The sequence below is a fragment of the Manis pentadactyla genome, chromosome 5 (assembly GCF_030020395.1).
Source record: "Manis pentadactyla isolate mManPen7 chromosome 5, mManPen7.hap1, whole genome shotgun sequence".
Classification (NCBI taxonomy): Eukaryota; Metazoa; Chordata; class Mammalia; order Pholidota; family Manidae; genus Manis; species Manis pentadactyla.
In genome coordinates, this window is record NC_080023.1 from 122,813,605 (window position 1) to 122,834,490 (window position 20,886).

The window sequence follows — 20,886 nt, forward strand, 5'->3', positions numbered from 1 at the left end:
TACTCTATATATACATTTCAGGATGGTGCTTTGTAGTTGTTTGGGTGATACCATATCCAGTGTTCTAGAGTTTACACCCCCTATACCCTTTTTATAATACTGCTCCATGTCTAGACATAGCTTATTATCACTGACATCAGTCATTTTAATGGCTGTGCAGGAGTCTGTGTGAATTTTTCTCCTACCATTAGAGTGCTGTAGTAAATGTCCTTGTACATCATTATGCATATATTTATTTAGCATGAAAGTTAGAAGTGAAAGTTGCCGGGTCAGCGTATGAGACTGCGAAATAGGATCAAATTGCCTTACATAAGAAGATTCATTGGTTTTTATTGCCTCTAGAACTGTGTAGAGACTGTCTTTTACTTTATTGCTAACACTGAGTTATTAGCTCAACATCTTTGTTATTTTGGGGGAAATATGTAATTTATAATTACTAGATTTTTAAGAGTAGAACATCAGTGTAAGTCCAGGGAGAGGAAATCTCAGGGCAAAATACCTATAAAAACCAAGATCAGTCAAAGGGAGGAATAAAGTTTAAAAGGGAGCAATAAAAGTTTATTGCTTACAAACTGCAGTCCAGCACCGTCTGTCTCTCCCTGCTTTGGAAGGAAGCAGGCAAGCAACCAAGCCCCTCCCCTTAAACTCTCAGGTTCAGACACGCACTTGGTTGCCTATTTACTACTCACTGACATGGAGATGAACTTCTCTCCACCCACCCCTGAGGATATGCAAATGCACTAAAGCCAGGGAGATACTCTGGAAATGCTACAATTTTACCCACAGGCCACTCCTCCAGAAATCTCGCCTTACAATCTACTCTTTCCCTTTCTTCCTAATGGTCTCTGGGCGAGAAAACTGGAGCATTGTGACCAGACTAACAAAATAACAATAGCAACAGCAATAAAATATTGACAATCCTTGAGCTGGAGGATTAGCTAGTTCAAAGTCTTAGGCAGATTAAGTCTGTAACTCATCTATTCCATAGGCAGGCAGTAGCTGAGGGTTCAGAGCAATCATGATGAGGCAGCTGCAGCCAGGGGGCGCATTAAGGCCACAAGGACTGTAGGAGAAAATAACCTTAAGGGCAATAAGTTAACATGTTTTAAGGAGACCAGCATAGGCAAAGCCGTCCGTTCAGGTACAACACAGAAGAGAGTGGTCTTCTGATAAAACAGTGGCAGCAATGGGATCTCGTCCTGGTCTAGTATACCAGACTTTCACTCCCTCCCTGTGGGAATTACAAATAGGTTGACATATAGGGCTGTGGGGGGTACATGCACTGGCCATGAAGATAAAACTTCCCTGCAAGATGCTTCCTGGACGTTTTGGGTATGCTACTGTGACGTTTGGGGGACATTCAGCTGTTACTTAAGTAATACACACGAGCCAGCTTCCAGGCCTTTCCCCCAAGGTGCCAGAAGGGCCAGCCATTGCCAGTCCATGTGTCAAAATGTCCAGGGTCAGGTCCATTTTTTTTTAAGGTATTATTGATATACACTCTTATGAAGGTTTCACATGAAAAAACAATGTGGTTACTACATTTACCCATATTGTCAAGTCCCCACCCACACCCCAATGCAGTCACTTGTCCACCACTGTAGTACGATGCCACAGATTTACTATTTGCCTTCTCTGTGCTACACTGTTTTCCCTGTGATCCACCACACCATGTATACTAAACATAATACCCCTCCATCACTTTCTCCCTTCCTCCTCACCTGCCTTCCCACAACCCTCCCCTTTGGTAACCACTAGTTCCCTCTTAGAGTCTTCTGAGTCTGCTGCTATTTTGTTCCTTCAGTTTTGCTTTGTTGTTATACTCCACAAACAAATGAAATCACTTGGTACGTGTCTTTCACTTCTTGACTTATTTCACTGAGCATAATATCCTCCAGCTCCATCCATGTTGTTGCAAATGGTAGAATTTGTTTCTTATGGCTGAAAAGTATTCCATTGTGTATACATACCACATTTTCTTTATCAATTCATCTACTGATGGACACTTAGGTTGCTTCCATATCTTGGCTATTGTAAGAAATGCCGCAATAAACATAGGGGTCCATATGTCTTTTTGAATCTGAGAAGTTGTATTCTTCGGGTAAATTCCAAGGAGTGGGGTTCTCGGGACAAATGGTACTTCAATTTTTAGTTTTTTGAGGAACTTCCATATTGCTTTCCACAATGGTTGAACTAGCTTACATTCCCACCAACAGTGTAGGAGGGTTCCCCTTTCTCCCCATCCCTGCCAGCATTTGTTGTTCTTAAGTCTTTTCGATGCTGGCCGTCCTTACTGGTGTGAGGTAATATCTCATTGTGGTTTTAATTTGCATTTCTTGATGATTACTGATGTGGAGCCTCTTTTCATGTGTCTGTTGGCCATCTGAATTTCTTCTTTGGAGAACTGTCTCTTCATATCCTCTGCCCATTTGTTAATTGGGTTATTTGCTTTTTGGGTGTTGAGGTGTGTGAGTTCTTTGTATATTTTGGATGTTAACCCCTTGTCTGATATGTCATTTACAAATATATTCTCCCATATTGTAGGATGCCTTTTTGTTCTGTTGATGCTGTCCTTTGCTGCACAGAAACTTTTTAGTTTGATGTAGTCCTATGAGTTCATTTTTGCTTTTGTTTCCCTTGCTTGAGGAGATGCATTCATGAAGAAGTTGCCCATGCTTACATTCAGGAGATTTTTGCCTGTGTTGTCTTCTAAGAGTTTTATGGTTTCATGACTTACATTCAAGTTTTTGATCCATTTCGACTTTACTTTTGAGTATGGTGTTAAGCAATAATCCAGTTTCATTCTCTTGCATGTAGCTGTCCAGCTTTGCGAACACCAGCTGTTGAAGAGTCTGTCATTTCCTCATTGTATATTCATGGCTCCTTTATCATATATTAATTGACCATATATGGTTGGGTTTGTATGAGGGCTCTCTAGTCTGTTCCATTGGTATATGGGTCTGTTGTTGTGCCAGTCCAGTACGAAATTGTCTTGATTACTGTGGTTTTGTAGTAGAGCTTGAAGTTGGGAAGCGAGATCCCCCCAGCATTTTTCTTCCTTCTCAGTATTGCTTTGGCTATTTGGGATCTTTTGTGGTTCCATATGAATTTTAGAACGATTTTCTCTATTTTGTTGAAAAATGCTGTTGGTATTTTGATAGGAATTGCATTGAATCTGTAGATTGCTTTAGGCCAGATGGCCATTTTGACAATATTAATTATTCCTATCCATGAGCACAGGATGTGTTTCCATTTATTGGTATCTTCTTTAATTTCTCTCATGAGGGTCTTGTAGTTTTCAGAGTATAGGTCTTTCACTTCCTTGGTTAGGTTTATTCCTAGGTATTTTATTCTATTTGATGCACTGTGAATGGAATTGTTTTCCTGATTTCTCTCTCTGCTAGTTCATTGTTAGTGTATAGGAGTGCCACAGATCTCTGCGTATTAATTTTATATCCTGCAAGTTTGCTGAATTCAGATATTAGATCTAGTAGTTTTGGAGTGGATTCTTTAGGGTTTTTTATGTACATTATTAAGTCATGTGCAAACAGGGACAGTTTAACTTCTTCCTTTCCAATCTGGATGCCTTTTATTTCTTGTGTTGTCTGATTTCTGTGGCTAAGACCTCCATGATGAATAGGATCTGGGAGAGTTGGCATCCTTGTCTTGTTCCTGATCTTAAAGGAAAAGCTTTCAGCTTCTCGCTGATGTCGAGGTACTTGCCCTCTATACCCATTTTGTTGAAAGTTTTTATCATGAATGGATGTTGAATTTTGTCAAATGCTTTTTCAGCATCCATGGAGATGATCGTGTGGTTTTTGTCCTTCTTTTTCTTGATGTGGTGATGTTGACGGATTTTCTAATGTTGTACTGTCCTTGCATCCTTGGAATAAATCCTACTTGATCAAGATGGATGATCTTTTTGATGTATTTTTGAATTCGGTTTGCTAATATTTTGTTATTTCTGAATCTATGTTCATCAGTGATATTGGTGCGTAATTTTCTTTTTTTGTGGTGTCTTTGCCTGGTTTTGTTATTAGAGTGATGCTGGCCTCTTAGAATTAGTTTGGAAGTATTCCTCTTCTTCTACACTTTGGAAAACTTTAAGGAGGATGGGTATTAGGTCTTCACTAAATGTTTGGTAAAATTCAGCAGTGTAGTCATCTAGTCCGGGGGTTTTGTTCTTAGGTAGGTGTTTGATTACCACTTCGATTTTGTTGCTGATAATTGGTCTGTTCAGATTATCTGTTTCTTTCTGGGTCAGCCTTGGAAGGTTATATTTTTCTATAAAGTTGTCCGTTTCTTCTAGGTTATCCAGTGTGTTAGCATATAATTTTTCATAGTATTCTCTATTAATTCTTTGTATTTCTGTGGTGTCCATAGTGATTTTTCCTTTCTAATTTCTGATTTTGTTTATGTGAGTAGACTCTCTTTTTTTCTTGATAAGTCTGGCTAAGGGTTTATCTATTTTGTTTATTTTCTCGAAGAACCAGCTCTTGCTTTCATTGATTCTTTCTATTGTTTTATTCTTCTCGATTTTATTCATTTCTGCTCTAATCTTTATTATGTTCCTCCTTCAACTAACTTTGGGCCTCATTTTTTTTTCTTCTTTTTCTAGTTTCATTAATTGTGAGTTTAGACTGCTCATATGGGATTGTTCTTTTCCTGAGGTAGGCCTGTATTGCAATATACTTTCTTCTCAACACGGCCTTCGCTGCGTCCCACAGATTTTGCGGTGTTGAATTATTTTGTCATTTGTTTCCATATATTGCTTGATCTCTTTTTTTTATTTGGTCATTGATCCATTGGTTATTTAAGAGCATGTTTTGAGGCCTGTGTGTGTTTTTGTGGGATTTTTCATTCTCTTTGTGTAATTTATTTCTATTTTCATACTTTTGTGGTCTGAGAAACTGATTGGTCCAATTTCAATCTTTTTGAATTTACTGAGGCTCTTTTTGTGGCCTAGTATATGATCTATTCTTGAAAATGTTCCAGGTGCACTTGAGAAGAATGTGTATTCTGCTGCTTTTGGGTGTAGAGTTCTGTAGATGTCTGTTAGGTCCTTCTGTTCTAATGTGTTGTTCAGTGCCTCTGTGTCTTTTTTTATTTTCTGTCTGGTTGATCTGTCCTTCAGAGTGAGTGGAGTGTTGAAGTCTCCTAGAATGAATGCATTGCATTATATTTCCCCTTTTAATTCTGTTAGTATTTGTTTCACATATGTAGGTGCTACTGTGTTGGGTGCATAGATATTTATAATGGTTATATCTTCTTTTTGGATTGATCCTTTTGTCATTATGTAATATCCTTCTTTTTCTCTTGTTACTTTCTTTGTTTTGAAGTCTCTTTTGTATGATACAAGTACTGCAACTCCTTTTTTCTCCCTATTAGTTGCATGAAATATCATTTTCCATCCTTTTACTTTCAGTGTGTGTATGTTCCTTGGGTTTGAAATGAGTCTCTTGTAGGCAGGATATAGATGGGTCTTGTTTTTTTATCCATTCAGTGACTGTATGCCTTTTGATTGGTGCATTCAGTCCATTTACATTTAGGTGATTGTTGATAGGTATGTACTTATTGCCATCGCAGGCTGTCGATTCGTGATTGCCAAAGGTTCAAGGTTAAGTTCCTTACTATCTAAGAGTCTAACTTAATTCACTTAGTATGGTATTACAAACACAGTCTAAAGGTTTTTTTTTCTCTTCTTCTCATTTCTTCCTCCTGCATTCTTTATATATTAGGTATCATATTCTGTACTCTCTGTCTATCCCTTGATTGACATTGGGAAAGTTAATTTAATTTTGTATTTGTTTAGTTATTAGCTGTTGTACTTTCATTACTGTGGTTTTATTACCTCTGGTGACAGCTGTTAAACCTGAGGAACAGTTCTATCTAGAGAAGCCCCTCCAAAATAGACTGTAGAGATGGTTGTGGGTTGTAAATTCTCTCAGCTTTTGCTCATCTGGAAATTCCTTAATCCATCCTTCAAATTTAAATGATAATCTTGCCAGATAAAGTAATCTTGGCTTGAGGCCCTTCTGCTTCATTGCATTCAATATATCATGCCACTCCCTTCTGGCCTGTAAGGTTTCTGTTGAGAAGTCTGATGTTAGCCTGATGGGCTTTCCTTTGTATGTGATCTTATTTCTCTCTCTGGCTGCTTTTAACAGTCTGTCCTCATCCATGATCTTTGCCATTTAAATTACTATATGTCTTGTTGTCTTCCTTCTGTCCCTTGTGTTGGGAGATCTGTGGATCTCCATGGCCTGAGAGACTACCTCCTTCCCCATATTGGGGATGTTTTCAGCAGTTACCTCCTCAAAGATACTTTCTATCCTCTTATCTCTCTCTTCTTCTTCTGTTATCCCTGTAATGGGAATATTGTTCCGTGTGGATTGGTCACACAGTTCTCTCTATTCTTTCATTCTTAGAGATCCTTTTTTTCTCTCTGTGCCTCAGCTTCTTTGTATTCCTCTTCTCTAGTTTCTATTTCATTTGTCATCTCCTCCACCGTATCCAGTCTGCTTTTAATACCCTCCAATGTGCTCTTCAGCAGTTGGATCTCTGACTGGAATTCATTCCTGAGTTCTTGAATGTCTTTCCATACCTCCATGAGCATGTTAATGATTTTTATTTTGAACTCTGTTTCTGGAAGATTCATGAGGTCAATGCCATGTAAATCTGTCTCAGCAGTTGTATTAATAATTTTACTCTGAACACCAGGTTCCTTTGGCATTTCATATTTGTATATGGCGCCCCTCTAGTGTCCAGAAGCTCTGCTCTCTGGAGCTTCTCAGCCCCTTGAAGCAATGTCTGGGGTCGCAGGGGAGTGGTGTTGGTGCCTGGGGGAAGGAAAGAGCTGTTTCCTGCTTCCCGGCTGCTATGCCTGTCTCTACTGCCTGAACCAGTGGGCCGAGCACACAGGTGTAAACCTCTATGCATTGCGTTTGTAGTTGCTGTAGACAGATCTTCCCTCTGGCTGGCCTAATGCCAGGGTAGGGTTTCCCGGTTTGCGAGCCAGGTGAGTCTGGCCGGGAGATAAGCACAGTAGGCTGCGTATCACAGAGGTGGTCCTTGGAGCTATGCAGCCAGCCAGGGAGCTGGAGCACCTGAAGATCGTGAAAGCTCCCAGAGTGCCCGCGGACAATTTTGTCTACCTGTCCTTTCTCCTGAGCAGTAAGCTCTGTGCAGTCCTTGCACCTTTAGCAACCCTCTTGCTAAGGGCTTCCTTATTAGGAAGTCTCTCAGACTGCCTGCCTTTCTTTTGTCCCAGAGAAGCCAGATTTGGAACCCTGCTTTCCACAGGCAACTGAAATCTCAGTTTCTCCAGGAATTCTGCCTGTCTTAGCTTTCCAACTGTGTAATCACGAGAGCACCATGCAAGTACCATGAAATGTAGGTTTGTGCTCCCAGAGCAGATCTCTGGAGTTAGGTATTCAGCAGTCCCAGGCCTCCACTCCCTCCCTGCTCTGTTTGACTTCCTCACACCAGTGAGCTGGGGTTGGGGAAGGGCTTGTGTCCCACTGGGCCACAGCTTTGGTATGTTACCGTGTTCTGTTAGGTCTGGTCTTTTCTCCAGGCGTATGCAGTCTGGCACAGTCCTCTTTCCTGTTGCTCTTTCAGGATTAATTGTATTGATTATATTTTTGCATTATATGTGGTTTTAGGAGGAAGCCTCTGTCTCTCCTCTCACGCTGCCATCTTTAATCCTTCTGGGCCACGTCCATTTTATTCCTAATTGCTGCACCCATTCTTGCAATGCATGTCCAATAAAGTGGGTGCCTTGATCGCTCTCAGTCACTGGCGACTGGCCATAGGCTGCAGAAACATTCTAGGCCGCTCTTGTTGGTTTGCTGATCTGCACAACATGCAGGGCACTCCTTCTGGGCTCAGCTGACTTCAGCAAATGCTGATGTAGACATTGGACTACATCAGAGGCAGGCTTTCCTTCTAGCCAGCGCACCTGGGCCAGTGAATCTGTTTCATCATTTCCTGGGGATGCCAAAGGCAAATGGCCAGTCACATGATATACAGCAGATGTCTGTGCCACACCACTCCATGGCCTTTCGGTCCAGTCTCTCATCCACCCCATGATGGGATAGGTGGATCCTTGGTTGGAACTTTTCCAGCGATGGACTCTCTAGCCAGCAAGGTGTGGTACATGTCAACTAACTGCTTCTCTGTCAAGATGTACTGGACCTCTGCTCCTTTCCATAGTTGTGACCAGGCTTTGCTGGCCGCAGAAGTGGCAGCAGTGGCAGAAGCAGTAGCCTTAGGCTCAGGCCACGGGCTGGGGTCACCACAACCAGGAGCAGTGGTAGTGCCTCCACGACCACACGAGTGTAGACATGTCCCTTGGCACGAGCACCACTTCTCCCCATCATTTATTGGGGCGGCCCTCCCATAGGTCACACCCATTATGACAGATTTCAGGTTCAGGGGAATCCTGTCCACTGTGTCAGATGTAAGTCTGGGGAGAAGAAATCCTGGGGCAAATACCTCTAAAAACTGAAATCAGTCAAAGTGGGAAACAAAGTTTAAAAACCCATTTATTGCTTACAAACTGCAGTCCAGCACAGTCTCTGTCTCCCTGCTCTGGAAGGAGGGAAGCGAGCAAGCCAGCCCCTCCCCTTAAACTCTCAGGTTCAGAGGCACCCTCAGTTGCCCAGGTAATTATCCATTGACATGGAGATGAACTTCTTTCCACCCCTGAGGATATGCAAATGCACTAAAGCCAGGCGAGATACTCTGGAAATGTTACAGTTTTACCCACAATCAGCATATGTTTTCGTGGCCTTTGAGTTGACTATTCTTATCTTTTGCCCATTTTTATTTTGAAACTTAATTTGTAGGAGTTACTGTACTTGTTCAGGGCTTTGTTTATGTATTATAAATATTTTTTTCCTGTCACTTAGGTTTATGGTGGGTATCTTTCATTATGTAAAAGTTTTAGTTTTCAATAATTTGTTTTTTAGTCTTTTGTGACTTCTAGGTCTTATTTAGGAAGGCTTTTTTACTTCAGAATTTAAAATATATTTCTAAATATCTTAAGTTTCCTTTGTTTTTTTATTTTTACTTTTGGCTTGGTAGCCATCTGGAGTTAATTTTTATATGTGATGTGAAGTTGAAGGTGGCTTTTTACTGTCAAGTAGACTGTTGATTTTTCAACAGTATTGAGTAATTTTGTCATATTCTCCACTTACTTAAAATGTCACCTATATCATGAACTAAACTCTGAAAAAGTAATGTGATGGGTTGGAGTCATGGTGTCTTGTTCTATTGCATATCAAACCTTACTATAAAGACATTAAAACTATGTGGTATTGATACCAGTACACAGGTTTCTCTTCTTATGATGTATTTTTTCATCTTAATCTTACACTATTCCTGCAGAATTTTCTTGATTTTTATATGCAAATTTTTGCTTATGTATGAACTGTAGAATTAGCTTGTCTTCCAGAAAGTTTCTGTTGAAGTTTTTAATTTGAATTGCATTTAACATACAGATTACTGTTTGGGGTGGGGAAATCTTAAACACAATTGAGTTTTCTCATACAACAGTACTATTTCTAATAGTTCACTGTAAAGGTTAATATTTATAGTACATATCTGGTGCAGTTGACCCTTGAAAATTGTGGGGGTTGGGGGGCAGTGACCATCCCACTCCACCCCCCATGCCCCCATGCAGTCAAAATTCCACGTATAGGTTTTGACTCCCCAAAAACTTAACAATTATTAATACTCTACAGTTGATGGTATGGTAGTGAGTGATAAAATAGGCTAGCGTCTACAAATGTTTTATGCATTCATGACATACCTTTTCCTTAATTTTTTTGATATTTCTGGGCCATGTGGTTTGTCTGCCAGGTTTTCAAATTATCACAAATCTCAAAGTAATTTCCAATACATTTATTGAAAAAGAATCTTTCTATAAGTGGACTCATACAGTTCAGACCTGTGTTCAAGGGTCAATTCTTTTTTTTTTTTTTTTGAGAGGACATCTCTCATATTTATTGATCAAATGGTTGTTAACAGTTAACAACAATAAAATTCTGTACAGGGGACTCAATGCACAATCATTAATCCACCCCAAGCCTAATTCTCATCAGTCTCTGATCTTCTGAAGCACAACGAACAAGTTCTTACATGGTGAAAAAATTCTTACATAGTGAATAAGTTCTTACATGGTGAACAGTACAAGGGCAGTCATCACAGAAACTTTCAGTTTTGATCATGCATTATGAACTACAAACAATCAGGTCAGATATGAATATTCGTTTGATTTTTATACTTGATTTATATGTGAATCCCACATTTCTCCCTTATTATTATTATTATTTTTAATAAAATGCTGAAGTGGTAGGTAGATGCAAGATAAAGGTAGAAAACATAGTTTAGTGCTGTAAGAAAGCAAATGTAGATGATCAGGTGTGTGCCTTTAGGCTAAGTATTAATCCAAGCTAGACAAGGGCAACAAAACATCCACGGATGCAGAATCAAGGGTCAATTCTAATTGCTTTGTTTTTTGGTTAAGAAGTTATATGTCACTTCTTATTTTTTCTTTTCGGCAAGCTTAAGAGGCTTCATATGGCCAGATTTATTTTGCCTTCTTATGTGTATGTTAGTTTGACTGGATAGAGTAGTCTAGGTTCAGATGTTATTTTCTCTGTATATACATATATATTTGCATATACACACACTTTTTTTTTAAAGATTGTACGATATTGTCTTCTAACATAGTAGAATTTTCCTCTGATATCTCCTAAGCTAAAATTCTGAGCCTCTGTTATATTCATACAAGTGGTGGCTAATTGATGTAAATTTGAAACAATGCTTATCCTGGAAATTAGTGCAAAATTAAGTGAAATAGGATTTGAACTCTTAATTTCTGTATTAATTTTCTATGGTTTGGTAATAACTATATTATTAAAAACTGACATGAGTCCTTTCAAAGTGGCAGGTATTATAGAATAGGGTCACAGACTAGCCAAAAGGGCAAATTCATACGGCAGTTTGATTTGGTAAATAACGTTTTATTGGGATATAGCCAAGTGCATTTTTTTGTATATTATGGCTGTTTTCATGCTACAACAGCTATTTAGTTGCAACAAAGACCTTTAGCTTGCAAAGATGAAAATATTTAGTATCTGTTCCATTACAGGAAAAGTTTGCTGACCCCTGGAGTAGCACAGTAGAAAGAAAAGAGCCTAGACTTTGAGATCAGAGTGAAGTGGATTTAACCTTGCTCTGACCTCAAAGTTTAGGCTTGTTCTTTGTTTTACTAAGTCATTTTTCCTCTTAAACTTCAGTTTTCTCATACATAAAATAATATTATGCTCTTATTCTAGTATTTTATTTATCTTATTTAATACTGAGAATATTAAATAAAATAATGTATGTACTGTAGTATGTAGTAAAAAGCAGTAGCAATTATTTTACAAATCATTGAAAGTTCAGAATTTATGTGGCCACTCATTCATAGTCTTGTGTTTCCAGAATGTAATTTTTGGTGATTGTTTGAGATTTTCTATTTAATAATAAGGAATTCTTTACCAGGAAAAAGGGAAACAAGTATTTGTTTTTGGTAGTTGTTGATGTATTGCTGCAAGTAAATGACCCCCAAACTTAGCAGCTTAAAACAACTGTTCACATAGATCAGAAATTCAGAAGCATCTCTCTAGGTGGCCCTTGCTCAGGGTTTCTTAAGAAGTTGTTTAGTTAAGATATTAGCAGGGGCTTCAGTCATCTGAAGGTTTGACTGGGCTGTTTCCCAACTGCTTGTTCATGTGGCCTTTGGCAGGAGGCTTTAATTCCTTAGTTATTCTAGAGCATTCTTGAGTTCCTTAAAACACCGTAGCTAGCCTGAGAGAGAACAAGGAAGAAGCTGCAACCTTTGATGTTCTATTCTCTTGACAAAATGCCCCATAACTTCCTTATCATTCTAATTGGTTGAAGGGAGTCACCAAGTGCAACCTATACTTGAATGAGGAGAATCAAAAAATTTGTGGACATTTTTACCTGCCATTTTCTGCATTCTGGACACCATTTATTTGCATTATTCTTACATGCAAAATACACTTGCCTCTCCGAAGGCCTCCAGAAGTCTTATTTCATTAGAGCATTAGTTCAAAATCAGAATGCTGTCATACAGATAAGGTGCAGGTATGGTGAGGTTTCTTGAGTATGGTTTTTTAATACAGCTCTTGAAGTATAGTTCTTGTTGTAAAATCCTGTGAACTAAAGTTACCTACCAACTACATACCCAGTATAAAAGGATGGGAGAGGAATAGGGCACCCATTGTAGTAGACATTCTTATTCACAAAGGGGTGGTGAGGGGAAAACAGTGGGCACACAGGAGTTCCTGGTTCACGTCTGTTCTCAAGTCCAGTTGGGTACAGGTTAGCAGTTCTTTGATTAGGACTTGACCTAGGAATAATTCTCCATGGCTCTTGGCTCTGCCCTCTGGGTTCTTGGTTCCATCTGCCATCATCTTCTGCCATCATCTTTCCTTTTTCTTGTTTGCAACTGAGTAGTTTTTCAATCTGCCTCCAAAGCTTGGGGTGGTCTAAAGCCCTCTCTTCATTTTATACTCTCTGTTCCTTTTGGTCCAAATATGCTGTGTCTGTCCATATAATTCTATTAGAAACTTTATGGATCTTGTGTGAATCGTACTAGAATCTACATGCATAAATATCTTTGTCTACTTAAAGGTTTTCTGAGAGGGCAGTTACTCCTAAGTTGCTTAGAAACTCTGTTGTTTGAGTCATACCCTTAAAATTTTTAAGAGAGTATTTTGTGTGACTAGTAATTAAGGCACCATCTTTCTGAGTTAGGAGTCTTAACACAAATATTTTAAAGTCCAACTCTTCCCTTCCCTTTGGCCGTATTTTCCTGGCACTGCCCAGGATTTGATCTTTGTTCAGCAGCCATATCTGGAGAGGCTGAGAATTTTCAGGTCCATGAAGTCTCTGCTCCTTCCTTTAGTCCCTGTCTCTTGCATTTTTACTACAAGCAGCAAGAGGAATCAGTGCTACTTTCAACACTTTGGTGGGGACTAGGGGGAGGGCATGGGGGGAGCAACTGACACTGGAAATTCCCCTAGCTAGATCATTCAGTTAATTTGATACATTTTATAAATGTTGCTAAACGTTTCTGCTGCTGCATGACTGTAACAAGTTCCTAGCTTCACTCTAAACTCTCACTTAAAACTTCTCCAAAATCCAGACCTCTATTAATAGTTTAAAGCTCTTTGAGCTTCCATTAATGTTCTTTTTCAAGTCTTTTCCTCTTTTGCCACTGCCTGGTTCTAAAGTCACTCCCACATTTTAAGCTTTTCTTTCAGCAGCACCCCACTTCCAGGTACCAAAATCTACCTTGGTTATCTGTCGTTTCATAATACATTACTTACACTTAGTATCTTTAAATAACAAACATTAATTTCAGAGTTTCTGTAGGCCAGGAATCCAGGAGCCACTTAACTGTATGATTTATAGAAGAACTGAGGGTCTCTTAGGAGGTTGAAGTCAGGATGTAAGCCAAGGTATCTGAAGGATTTGGGTTGGAGAATCTGTTTCTAAGATGGCTGTGGGCCAGAGGCCTGTTCTTGGCCATTTGGGTCTTTCCATAAGGTTGTTGGGGTTTCTTCACAGCATGGCAGGTGCCTTCCTGTGAGTGATCTAAGAGAAACAAGGAGGAATCCACAGAGCTTTTATGTCCTCATCTTGAATTTCATGTAATTTTTATTCATTAGAAGTAAGTCAATAAGTATATCCCACATTTAAGGAAAGAGGAAATAAGTTCTATCTTTTGAAGGGAAGAATTTGTGGGTGTATTTTAAAATCACCACAATGCTGGTGTATTTTGTTTTATTTTATTTATTTTGGTATCATTAATATACAATCACATGAGCAACATTGTAGTTACTAGATTCCCCCCATTATCAAGTCCCCACCACATACCCCATTATAGTCACTGTCCATCAGCGTAGTAAGATGCTGTAGAGTCACTACTTGTCTTCTCTGTGTTATACTGCCTTCCCCATGCCACCCCCCACCCCCCCAACTATGTGTGCTAATTGTAATGCCCCTTATTCCCCTTCTCCCTCCCTTCCTACCCATCCTCCCCAGTCCCTTTCCTTTTGGCAACTGTTAGTCCATTCTTGGGTTCTGTGAGTCTGCTGCTGTTTTGTTCCTTCAGTTTTTGCTTTGTTCTTATACTCCACAGATGAGTGAAATCATTTGATACTTGTCTTTCTCCGCCTGGCTTATTTCACTGAGCATAATACCCTCTAGCTCCATCCATGTTGTTGCAAATGGTAGGATTTGTTTTCTTCTTATGGCTGAATAATACTCCATACCACAATGGTGGTGTATTTTAGAATAACTTTTCATTTCTTAGTGTTAACAAGTGTTATCCAAATAATGTTGATTGAACACATAGCTTTCAGATTTATTGCTTGAAGTCTAAACAACATAGATTTTTCTCTTTATCACAGAATATTGGTCAGTAATTTCGAGTCCTTTTTTTTTTTGAGGCATTCCATAGTTGTTTCTCAAGATCTATTGTTAAGTTCATTGTCACATTTCAAGTTTACCTGAAGTTATTCATTATTCCATCCACAAATATTTGGGTGTTCCTGTGTGTTTTGGTATGCTACTAGGCCCTGAGAATCCAAAGACGACAAATAAGACAAGGTCTCTTGCATCAAGGAGCTCACAGGTCTAAAAGAGAAACAGGTATAATAAAATACTGCAACAAGCAAATACGTATTAAGAGAATGATTAACTGTTGACAAGGTTAGAGAAGGCATAACTAAGAGAAAGCATAGACCAAAGCCAGAGAGATATGAAACAGTTTGTTACGTTCCTAGAATTGCAAGTAGTTTAACACTATAGGAGGAACTTCTGTGCTTTTATTCTTTGCTATTGTTGCAGCACCAGGTCTCTACTTGGGTTCAAAAAAATTTTTTTGAGAAGATTATAGTATCCTCTATCAAATGTGGAACCATTAAAAGGCTAGGTACACATGAGCACATGAACATGTATAACATACAGTATTTTTTATGGTAGTTTATATGGGAATATTAAATAGTAATAATTGATCATTACTAATCTGATCACTGTGCTTATAATTTCATTAATTAACACTTACTTCTTACAGCAAACATGTCTGACAAAGAGCTAAAGAAACTACGTAATAAACAAAGAAGAGCTCAAAAGAAAGCCCAGTTAGAAGAAGAGAAAAAAAATGCAGAAAAAGAAAAGCAGCAAAGAAATCAGAAAAAGAAGAAGGATGATGATGATGAGGAAATTGGAGGTCCAAAAGAGGAACTTATCCCAGAGAAACTGGCCAAGGTACTAACAGGGCTTACTTAGCACAACTGAGTGAAATTCCATGAGTAGCTTTTGTCATTTTATAATCTTTTCAAACCAATTTGATTACAGTTACCGGAGTGAAAAACCATTATAATTTTTAGATTTTTTCCCTCCTGATCATATAATCATATATTATGTTTAAACTTAATAATGACCCTGATTCAGAATAATCTGGTATAGTAACAAAAAAAGTTTGGCTTTTGAGTCTCTCTGATCTGGGTCCACAGACATCAGCTCTTAGACTTCACTGTGTGTCTTGGACACTGTGTCTAACCTCTCTGATGGTTTCGTCATCTGTAAAGTGGGACTAGGAAAAATCCTTTCTAGGCAGAGATGTTAGGACTAGAGAAAATGTATGTGTAAAAAATGTAGTGCCTTACAAGTAATAACATGCTAACTTTCATGCCAGGCTAAATTGAGCTTGTTAAAAAGTGTGTTCTTATTTGTGTATAGAACTTCTGTTGTATTTACAGTTTTTTTAATTGAACTTTGCCATTTGAACCTAAGATCTTAAATGTCCCTAAATATTGTCCCCTAAGCCAAATTCTTACCTACCATTTTTAACCATTAGGCTGACACCAGGTATTCATTATCACTTGAACTATATTTATTAATAACATACCTATGTACTTCTCTTCTGGCCCCTGATGCCCTCCTACTCTATGAAAGTACTTACATAGTTTATTACATTAAAGCAGTATAGGAAGCACATTGCCTTAGAGTTCAGTTTTAGCCTCACTAATAAATAGAAATTCCAAATCAGTGACTCCTTTATAACTAAGGAAGACTATAACACCTAATAAATAAAGTTGGAAAATAGTTTTAGTATTATATCAGAGAAGATGGAGAGTAATATCTTATAGCAGTGTTAACTATTTAAGAACCATTGAGACATCTAGTTTGGATTTCACAAGGATATATTGACAGCTTTTACCAAATAACTGTTACCTTCTAGGAACAAAAATAACTACCTTTTTATTGTCAGGAATTTAGTGGGAGAATATACAGGGTAGTGAGGAAAACACAGAAAATTGACCTTTCAGTCCTCATGGAAAATTGCAAAATTATTCAGGGATGATACCAACCTGCAGGGCTTTCCATCTTTGTGCATCAGCTTTCTTTATTTCTGCCACTTTTACCACTGTCACCAGTTACCTGCCACCATCATTCCTTCTATGTGCTTTCTCTCTATCACATGACTTTCCTTAATTTTTTCCTTTGTAACTCTTTATGTCTTGCATTATAGTTCTTAAAGAGTGGATCTGTTTGTATTGTTTAGTCACTGTCTAATAAAGACTACCCCCCCAGAGCAGAATTTTTGTATTAGGCCCCCTTGTAGACTCTTGGGTTTTCTTTGTGTCTAGCCTATAATGGCTGCTTCGGGGCTAGAAGTCAAGTTTTGGTTTAATTTGTAGCCAGAGGATTGTAGAGTCTCAGAACAAAATAATGCCTACAGAAAGTGCTTTATTTGGAAGGAATATAGTGGAAAGCACCCAGTTTCATGAACTGCTCTTCACTGTGTACTATTCTTACCCACTAGGCACATAACACCCTTCTCTTCCAAGGATAACTATCTCCACAATGGCCCCAATCTAATAGCATCCACACTTAAGCCTGTCCTCAATGTGATAGCAATGCCAGGTTACACCAAGCTGTCTTTAACCAGGAGTGGCATTGTAGGCTATTTTAAAAGCTGCCTGCCAAGTCTGAATCTACAATCTATAGTTGCTTTTTTGTGATCTTATATTTTAGCATTCTTCCATGTGGTAAGTGGTAAATCTAGGGTCACTAGTTCATAATTATATGTATAATACAAAATAAAGCTTTATTAAGTTATCAGTAATTCCAGTTTAGAAGGAAAAAGGAAAATTAGGAAGAGGTTTAGTTAGTGAGTTTACTCTTCAGTTAACTAAGTATAAATCTGAAGTCTTGCTGGAAGCCATGATTGCTTTTTCTCCAGCTTACATGAAACAGTAATTAGTATTTATGAGTTCCCTCATGTGCCACCCATCCTGTGTTCATCCTTGCCTTCAGTCAGCATTCATCTCAGGTTGGATTTTTTTTCCTATTGTTTTCAAACATGTTCCTTTATTTTGGGGGATTGGGTCCATAGTATAATGTGTGATAAGGTGTAATAGTTAGAAACTTCTTGTTGCTATTCTGGGAGTGCAGGGAGATATACTCCTTTACAGTATCTTAATACATGGATTAGATTTCAGGTCAGCAGGTAAATTAAAAAATTGTATTTGGTCAAAATTGTCCTTGCTGTCTTAATTGCCTATTAACACAATGAAGTTCCATTCTACTGCTGTTTCACTTAAGGAAATTCAAATCTTTGGATGTAATTTTTTTTTTTTTGAGAGAGAGAGACAGAAAAGAGTATGCGTAATGCTGGAAATTCCTTCCAATTCTCCATTTAGTGAGCATAGGATCCCAGCTGAGTATGAGATGGGGAGACAGAGCTACCATTTGAATCCATCTCAGTTCTCGTATGCCTTTTCATAAAGTGGACGTTTTGCTACAATGATTGTGATTTTGGTGCTTAAATACATGGTTTTCATACACATAGTTCTAACTAGTGGTAATATATACTCGTCTGTCTTTATGTCTGTCTTTACAATAACTTTGGGAATTTTTCAGGGCAGTTTTGATTATATATATATATATATATATAATACAAAAAATATTTTTTGTTTTCAAGTACTGATTTTAGTCTCATCCTTTCTTATATGTTTTTGTATATATAACACTGTATTGTATTATGTACATGTAAATGTAGAATGTAGTTAACTTTATTTTGGTCATGTACATATATCTAAACACTTAGATTTAGCCTGACAAAATCTTACCTATGAGGCACATAGAAACATGTAGGGGCAGCAGATCTAGATCTCCTATGGGGGCATACGTTCTTATGTTTTAGAATTGCAGACAAAATGAATTTTTATTCCCCACCCCCACCAAATTCAAGTACTTGATTTCAGTAAGTATAATGCTTGCATTGATTCGACTTCCCTATATTCCTTGTTGTTTCCATTTTGTATGAGCAGTCATATCTCCCTGATGGCAAATTACCCTGGTCAGTACAGTTACCCTCATTTCAGTCTATCCCTTAAGGCATGATAAGTTTGATAGAGCTGGGTGGCAGCTGCAGTTTCCAGTTCTTTACCCTTCCTTGGTAGACATTTCTGCCCCTGTATACCACACATTCCAACGTAGTGGAACATAGAATCATGAGAATAAGAATCAAAATATTTATAAATATGTGAGAAAGGCATACTTATGAGGGTCCCTATTTTCTCCTCTATCTCTTGGTATCTACAGCTATTAGAGTGACAGTGCCATATATTGATTTCTGGTTTAGAGCATGTATCCTTCAGGAATAATGCCAGCTGCTTTACACACTAGTACAAGGTAAATCCCAAAGACATCACTTAATATGTGTTTTTCTTTGTATTTTTGTTTTGTTTTGTTTTTTTGAAAACCTTAAGGAATACTTTATTGCCAAATTTCATCATTGCTTGAGAAAAATTAAATTTTGTATAACAGTCTTTTGTCGTGATGTTAATCAAATAATGAACTAAGTTATAGTACAAAAATGCCATAGCTTGATACTTTTATTTTAAGAATTAAATCAGGGCTATACAATGAGGTAGCTCACAATCAGATTGTAACTTTTGAGTTCTCAAGTCTTATAAATGCTGTGACTTTGTTTTAAAAAGTGTCCTATGCTTAGAATTCACAGCAAGTTAACTGGCTTGTTACAAGGGTTTACTTTTTTTTTTTGGTATCATTAATATATAATCACATGAGCAACATTGTGGTTATTGTTTTTGTTTTTCAATGCTGTGAAATAACTTCCTTGTCTAGATTATGTATTAGTGAAGCCACAGTTACTGTACTGATAGGGGCATGTTGGGCAGGACAGATATGGTAAAACCAAATTCCATGGAGAGTAAATTCTTACTGTTTCTATGATGAGAGAAGGCAAATTATAGAACCCAGATATTCAGTGCCTTTCTGATAAATATGGTGGTGTTCCCCACCACCATCCCAGTCTACAGAGAATAGTTTTGTCTAAATACTCAGTCTAGGAGTATAAAGGTGGCCAATTATGTAGTAAACATTATACCTGCCCAGTAATGATTAAAAATATATAATTAATATGACATTTATATAATTAATAAAGGGTGGTATACAGACGAAGTACTATAAATATAAAACGTTTCAAATGCCATCTCACCATTAGTGTAGCATTTGAATAAATACAGGTTTCTATAGAATTTGTATTGGAATGAAGCAAGGCAGTGGATATTGTACTTTTTAAAATAGCTTGATTATACTTCACTTTGAATTTTAAAAGAACATTCACTCATTTTATAATGTTCTGTATAGTTTTCTTCTTACCTCTCTTCATCCTATTTCACATTCCCTCTTACCTTTTTTTCCCCCTCAACTATCTTACCTGTTTCTCTTACTATCTTTCTTTCCCTTGTTCTGTTTTATCTTCTTCCTTACTTGTTGGATAGTTTCTATCCAGAGATAATCTATGGTTAAAAACCAGTGAAGAGTTCTAGAGGTAATATTTCCTTTACTTTAGATATGGAGGGCTAAAATATGACAGTGTATTTCTGGGTGATGGGTAAGTGATTTTTAAAAAAAGTGTTATTAATAGAGTAATATCACATCCCCCCAAAATCTTACTTCCATTTGTATAATATCTTTTATTTTTGTTAGGTTGAAACTCCATTGGAAGAAGCTATTAAATTTTTAACACCGTTGAAGAACTTGGTGAAGAACAAGATAGAAACTCATCTTTTTGCCTTTGAGATTTACTTTAGGAAAGGTAGGCGATTAGGGTATAGTGGCCCTGATAAAAATTGATCACTGTATTTCGTAGATATAGTCACCCAACTCTATTAACCTCATCACTGTAGAAGTTTTTTTTTGGCAAATGCCGATGCATCTTCCTCACAGAAATGCCTGCTATGTAACAATGTTGTGGGGAGGTACAATACTATGATTATCTCTTCTAGGACATCAAAATCAGTAATAAATACACATATATAACTAGGGTTAAGGCCAAATACAATAATTACCATGCAGGGATAAAATTAATTAATACATATATCTAGCTTAGAATAGTGACTAGTACACACAGTAAGCATTAAGTAAATGTTAGCTATTAGCTATTTTTATAAATAGAAAATTCAGTGCTTGAGGTATATCTTGAGGGATGGATCATATTTGTAAAAGAAAATATGAATAGAAGGAAAGAGGATCCGTTAAGAAAACACAAGTATATGTAAATAATGTTGAGGTAGTCTCTGCTGCCTGAGTTAGGTAAAAGGTATGTGAAGAGTCTTGGTTGCTATATTTAGAATGCTTAGACTATATATAGTAGATACTAAGATTTTATCTTATTGAATTGATGTAACCCAAGTGGTTCATTGGGAAAAAAAAGTTTATTACTAGCAATAAAATGATGTGTATTGAGGGAAAGAGAATCTAGTA

General features: G+C 37.6%; 1 protein-coding gene across 5 annotated transcripts in view; it reads left to right on the forward strand.

Annotated features, from left to right (window-relative positions):
• Positions 1–20,886, forward strand: part of NAA15 (N-alpha-acetyltransferase 15, NatA auxiliary subunit) — a 129,743-nt gene that overhangs the window by 95,805 nt on the left and 13,052 nt on the right. For all 5 annotated transcript variants that reach the window (XR_008997869.1, XM_036929085.2, XM_036929151.2 and 2 more), the window contains 2 exons: positions 15,158–15,351; positions 20,110–20,218. Coding sequence is in view for 4 of the 5 variants with exons in the window: in XM_036929085.2 (XP_036784980.1) it covers positions 15,158–15,351; positions 20,110–20,218 (303 nt within the window). In the remaining variant the exon portion in view is untranslated. The remainder of the gene's footprint in view (positions 1–15,157; positions 15,352–20,109; positions 20,219–20,886) is intronic.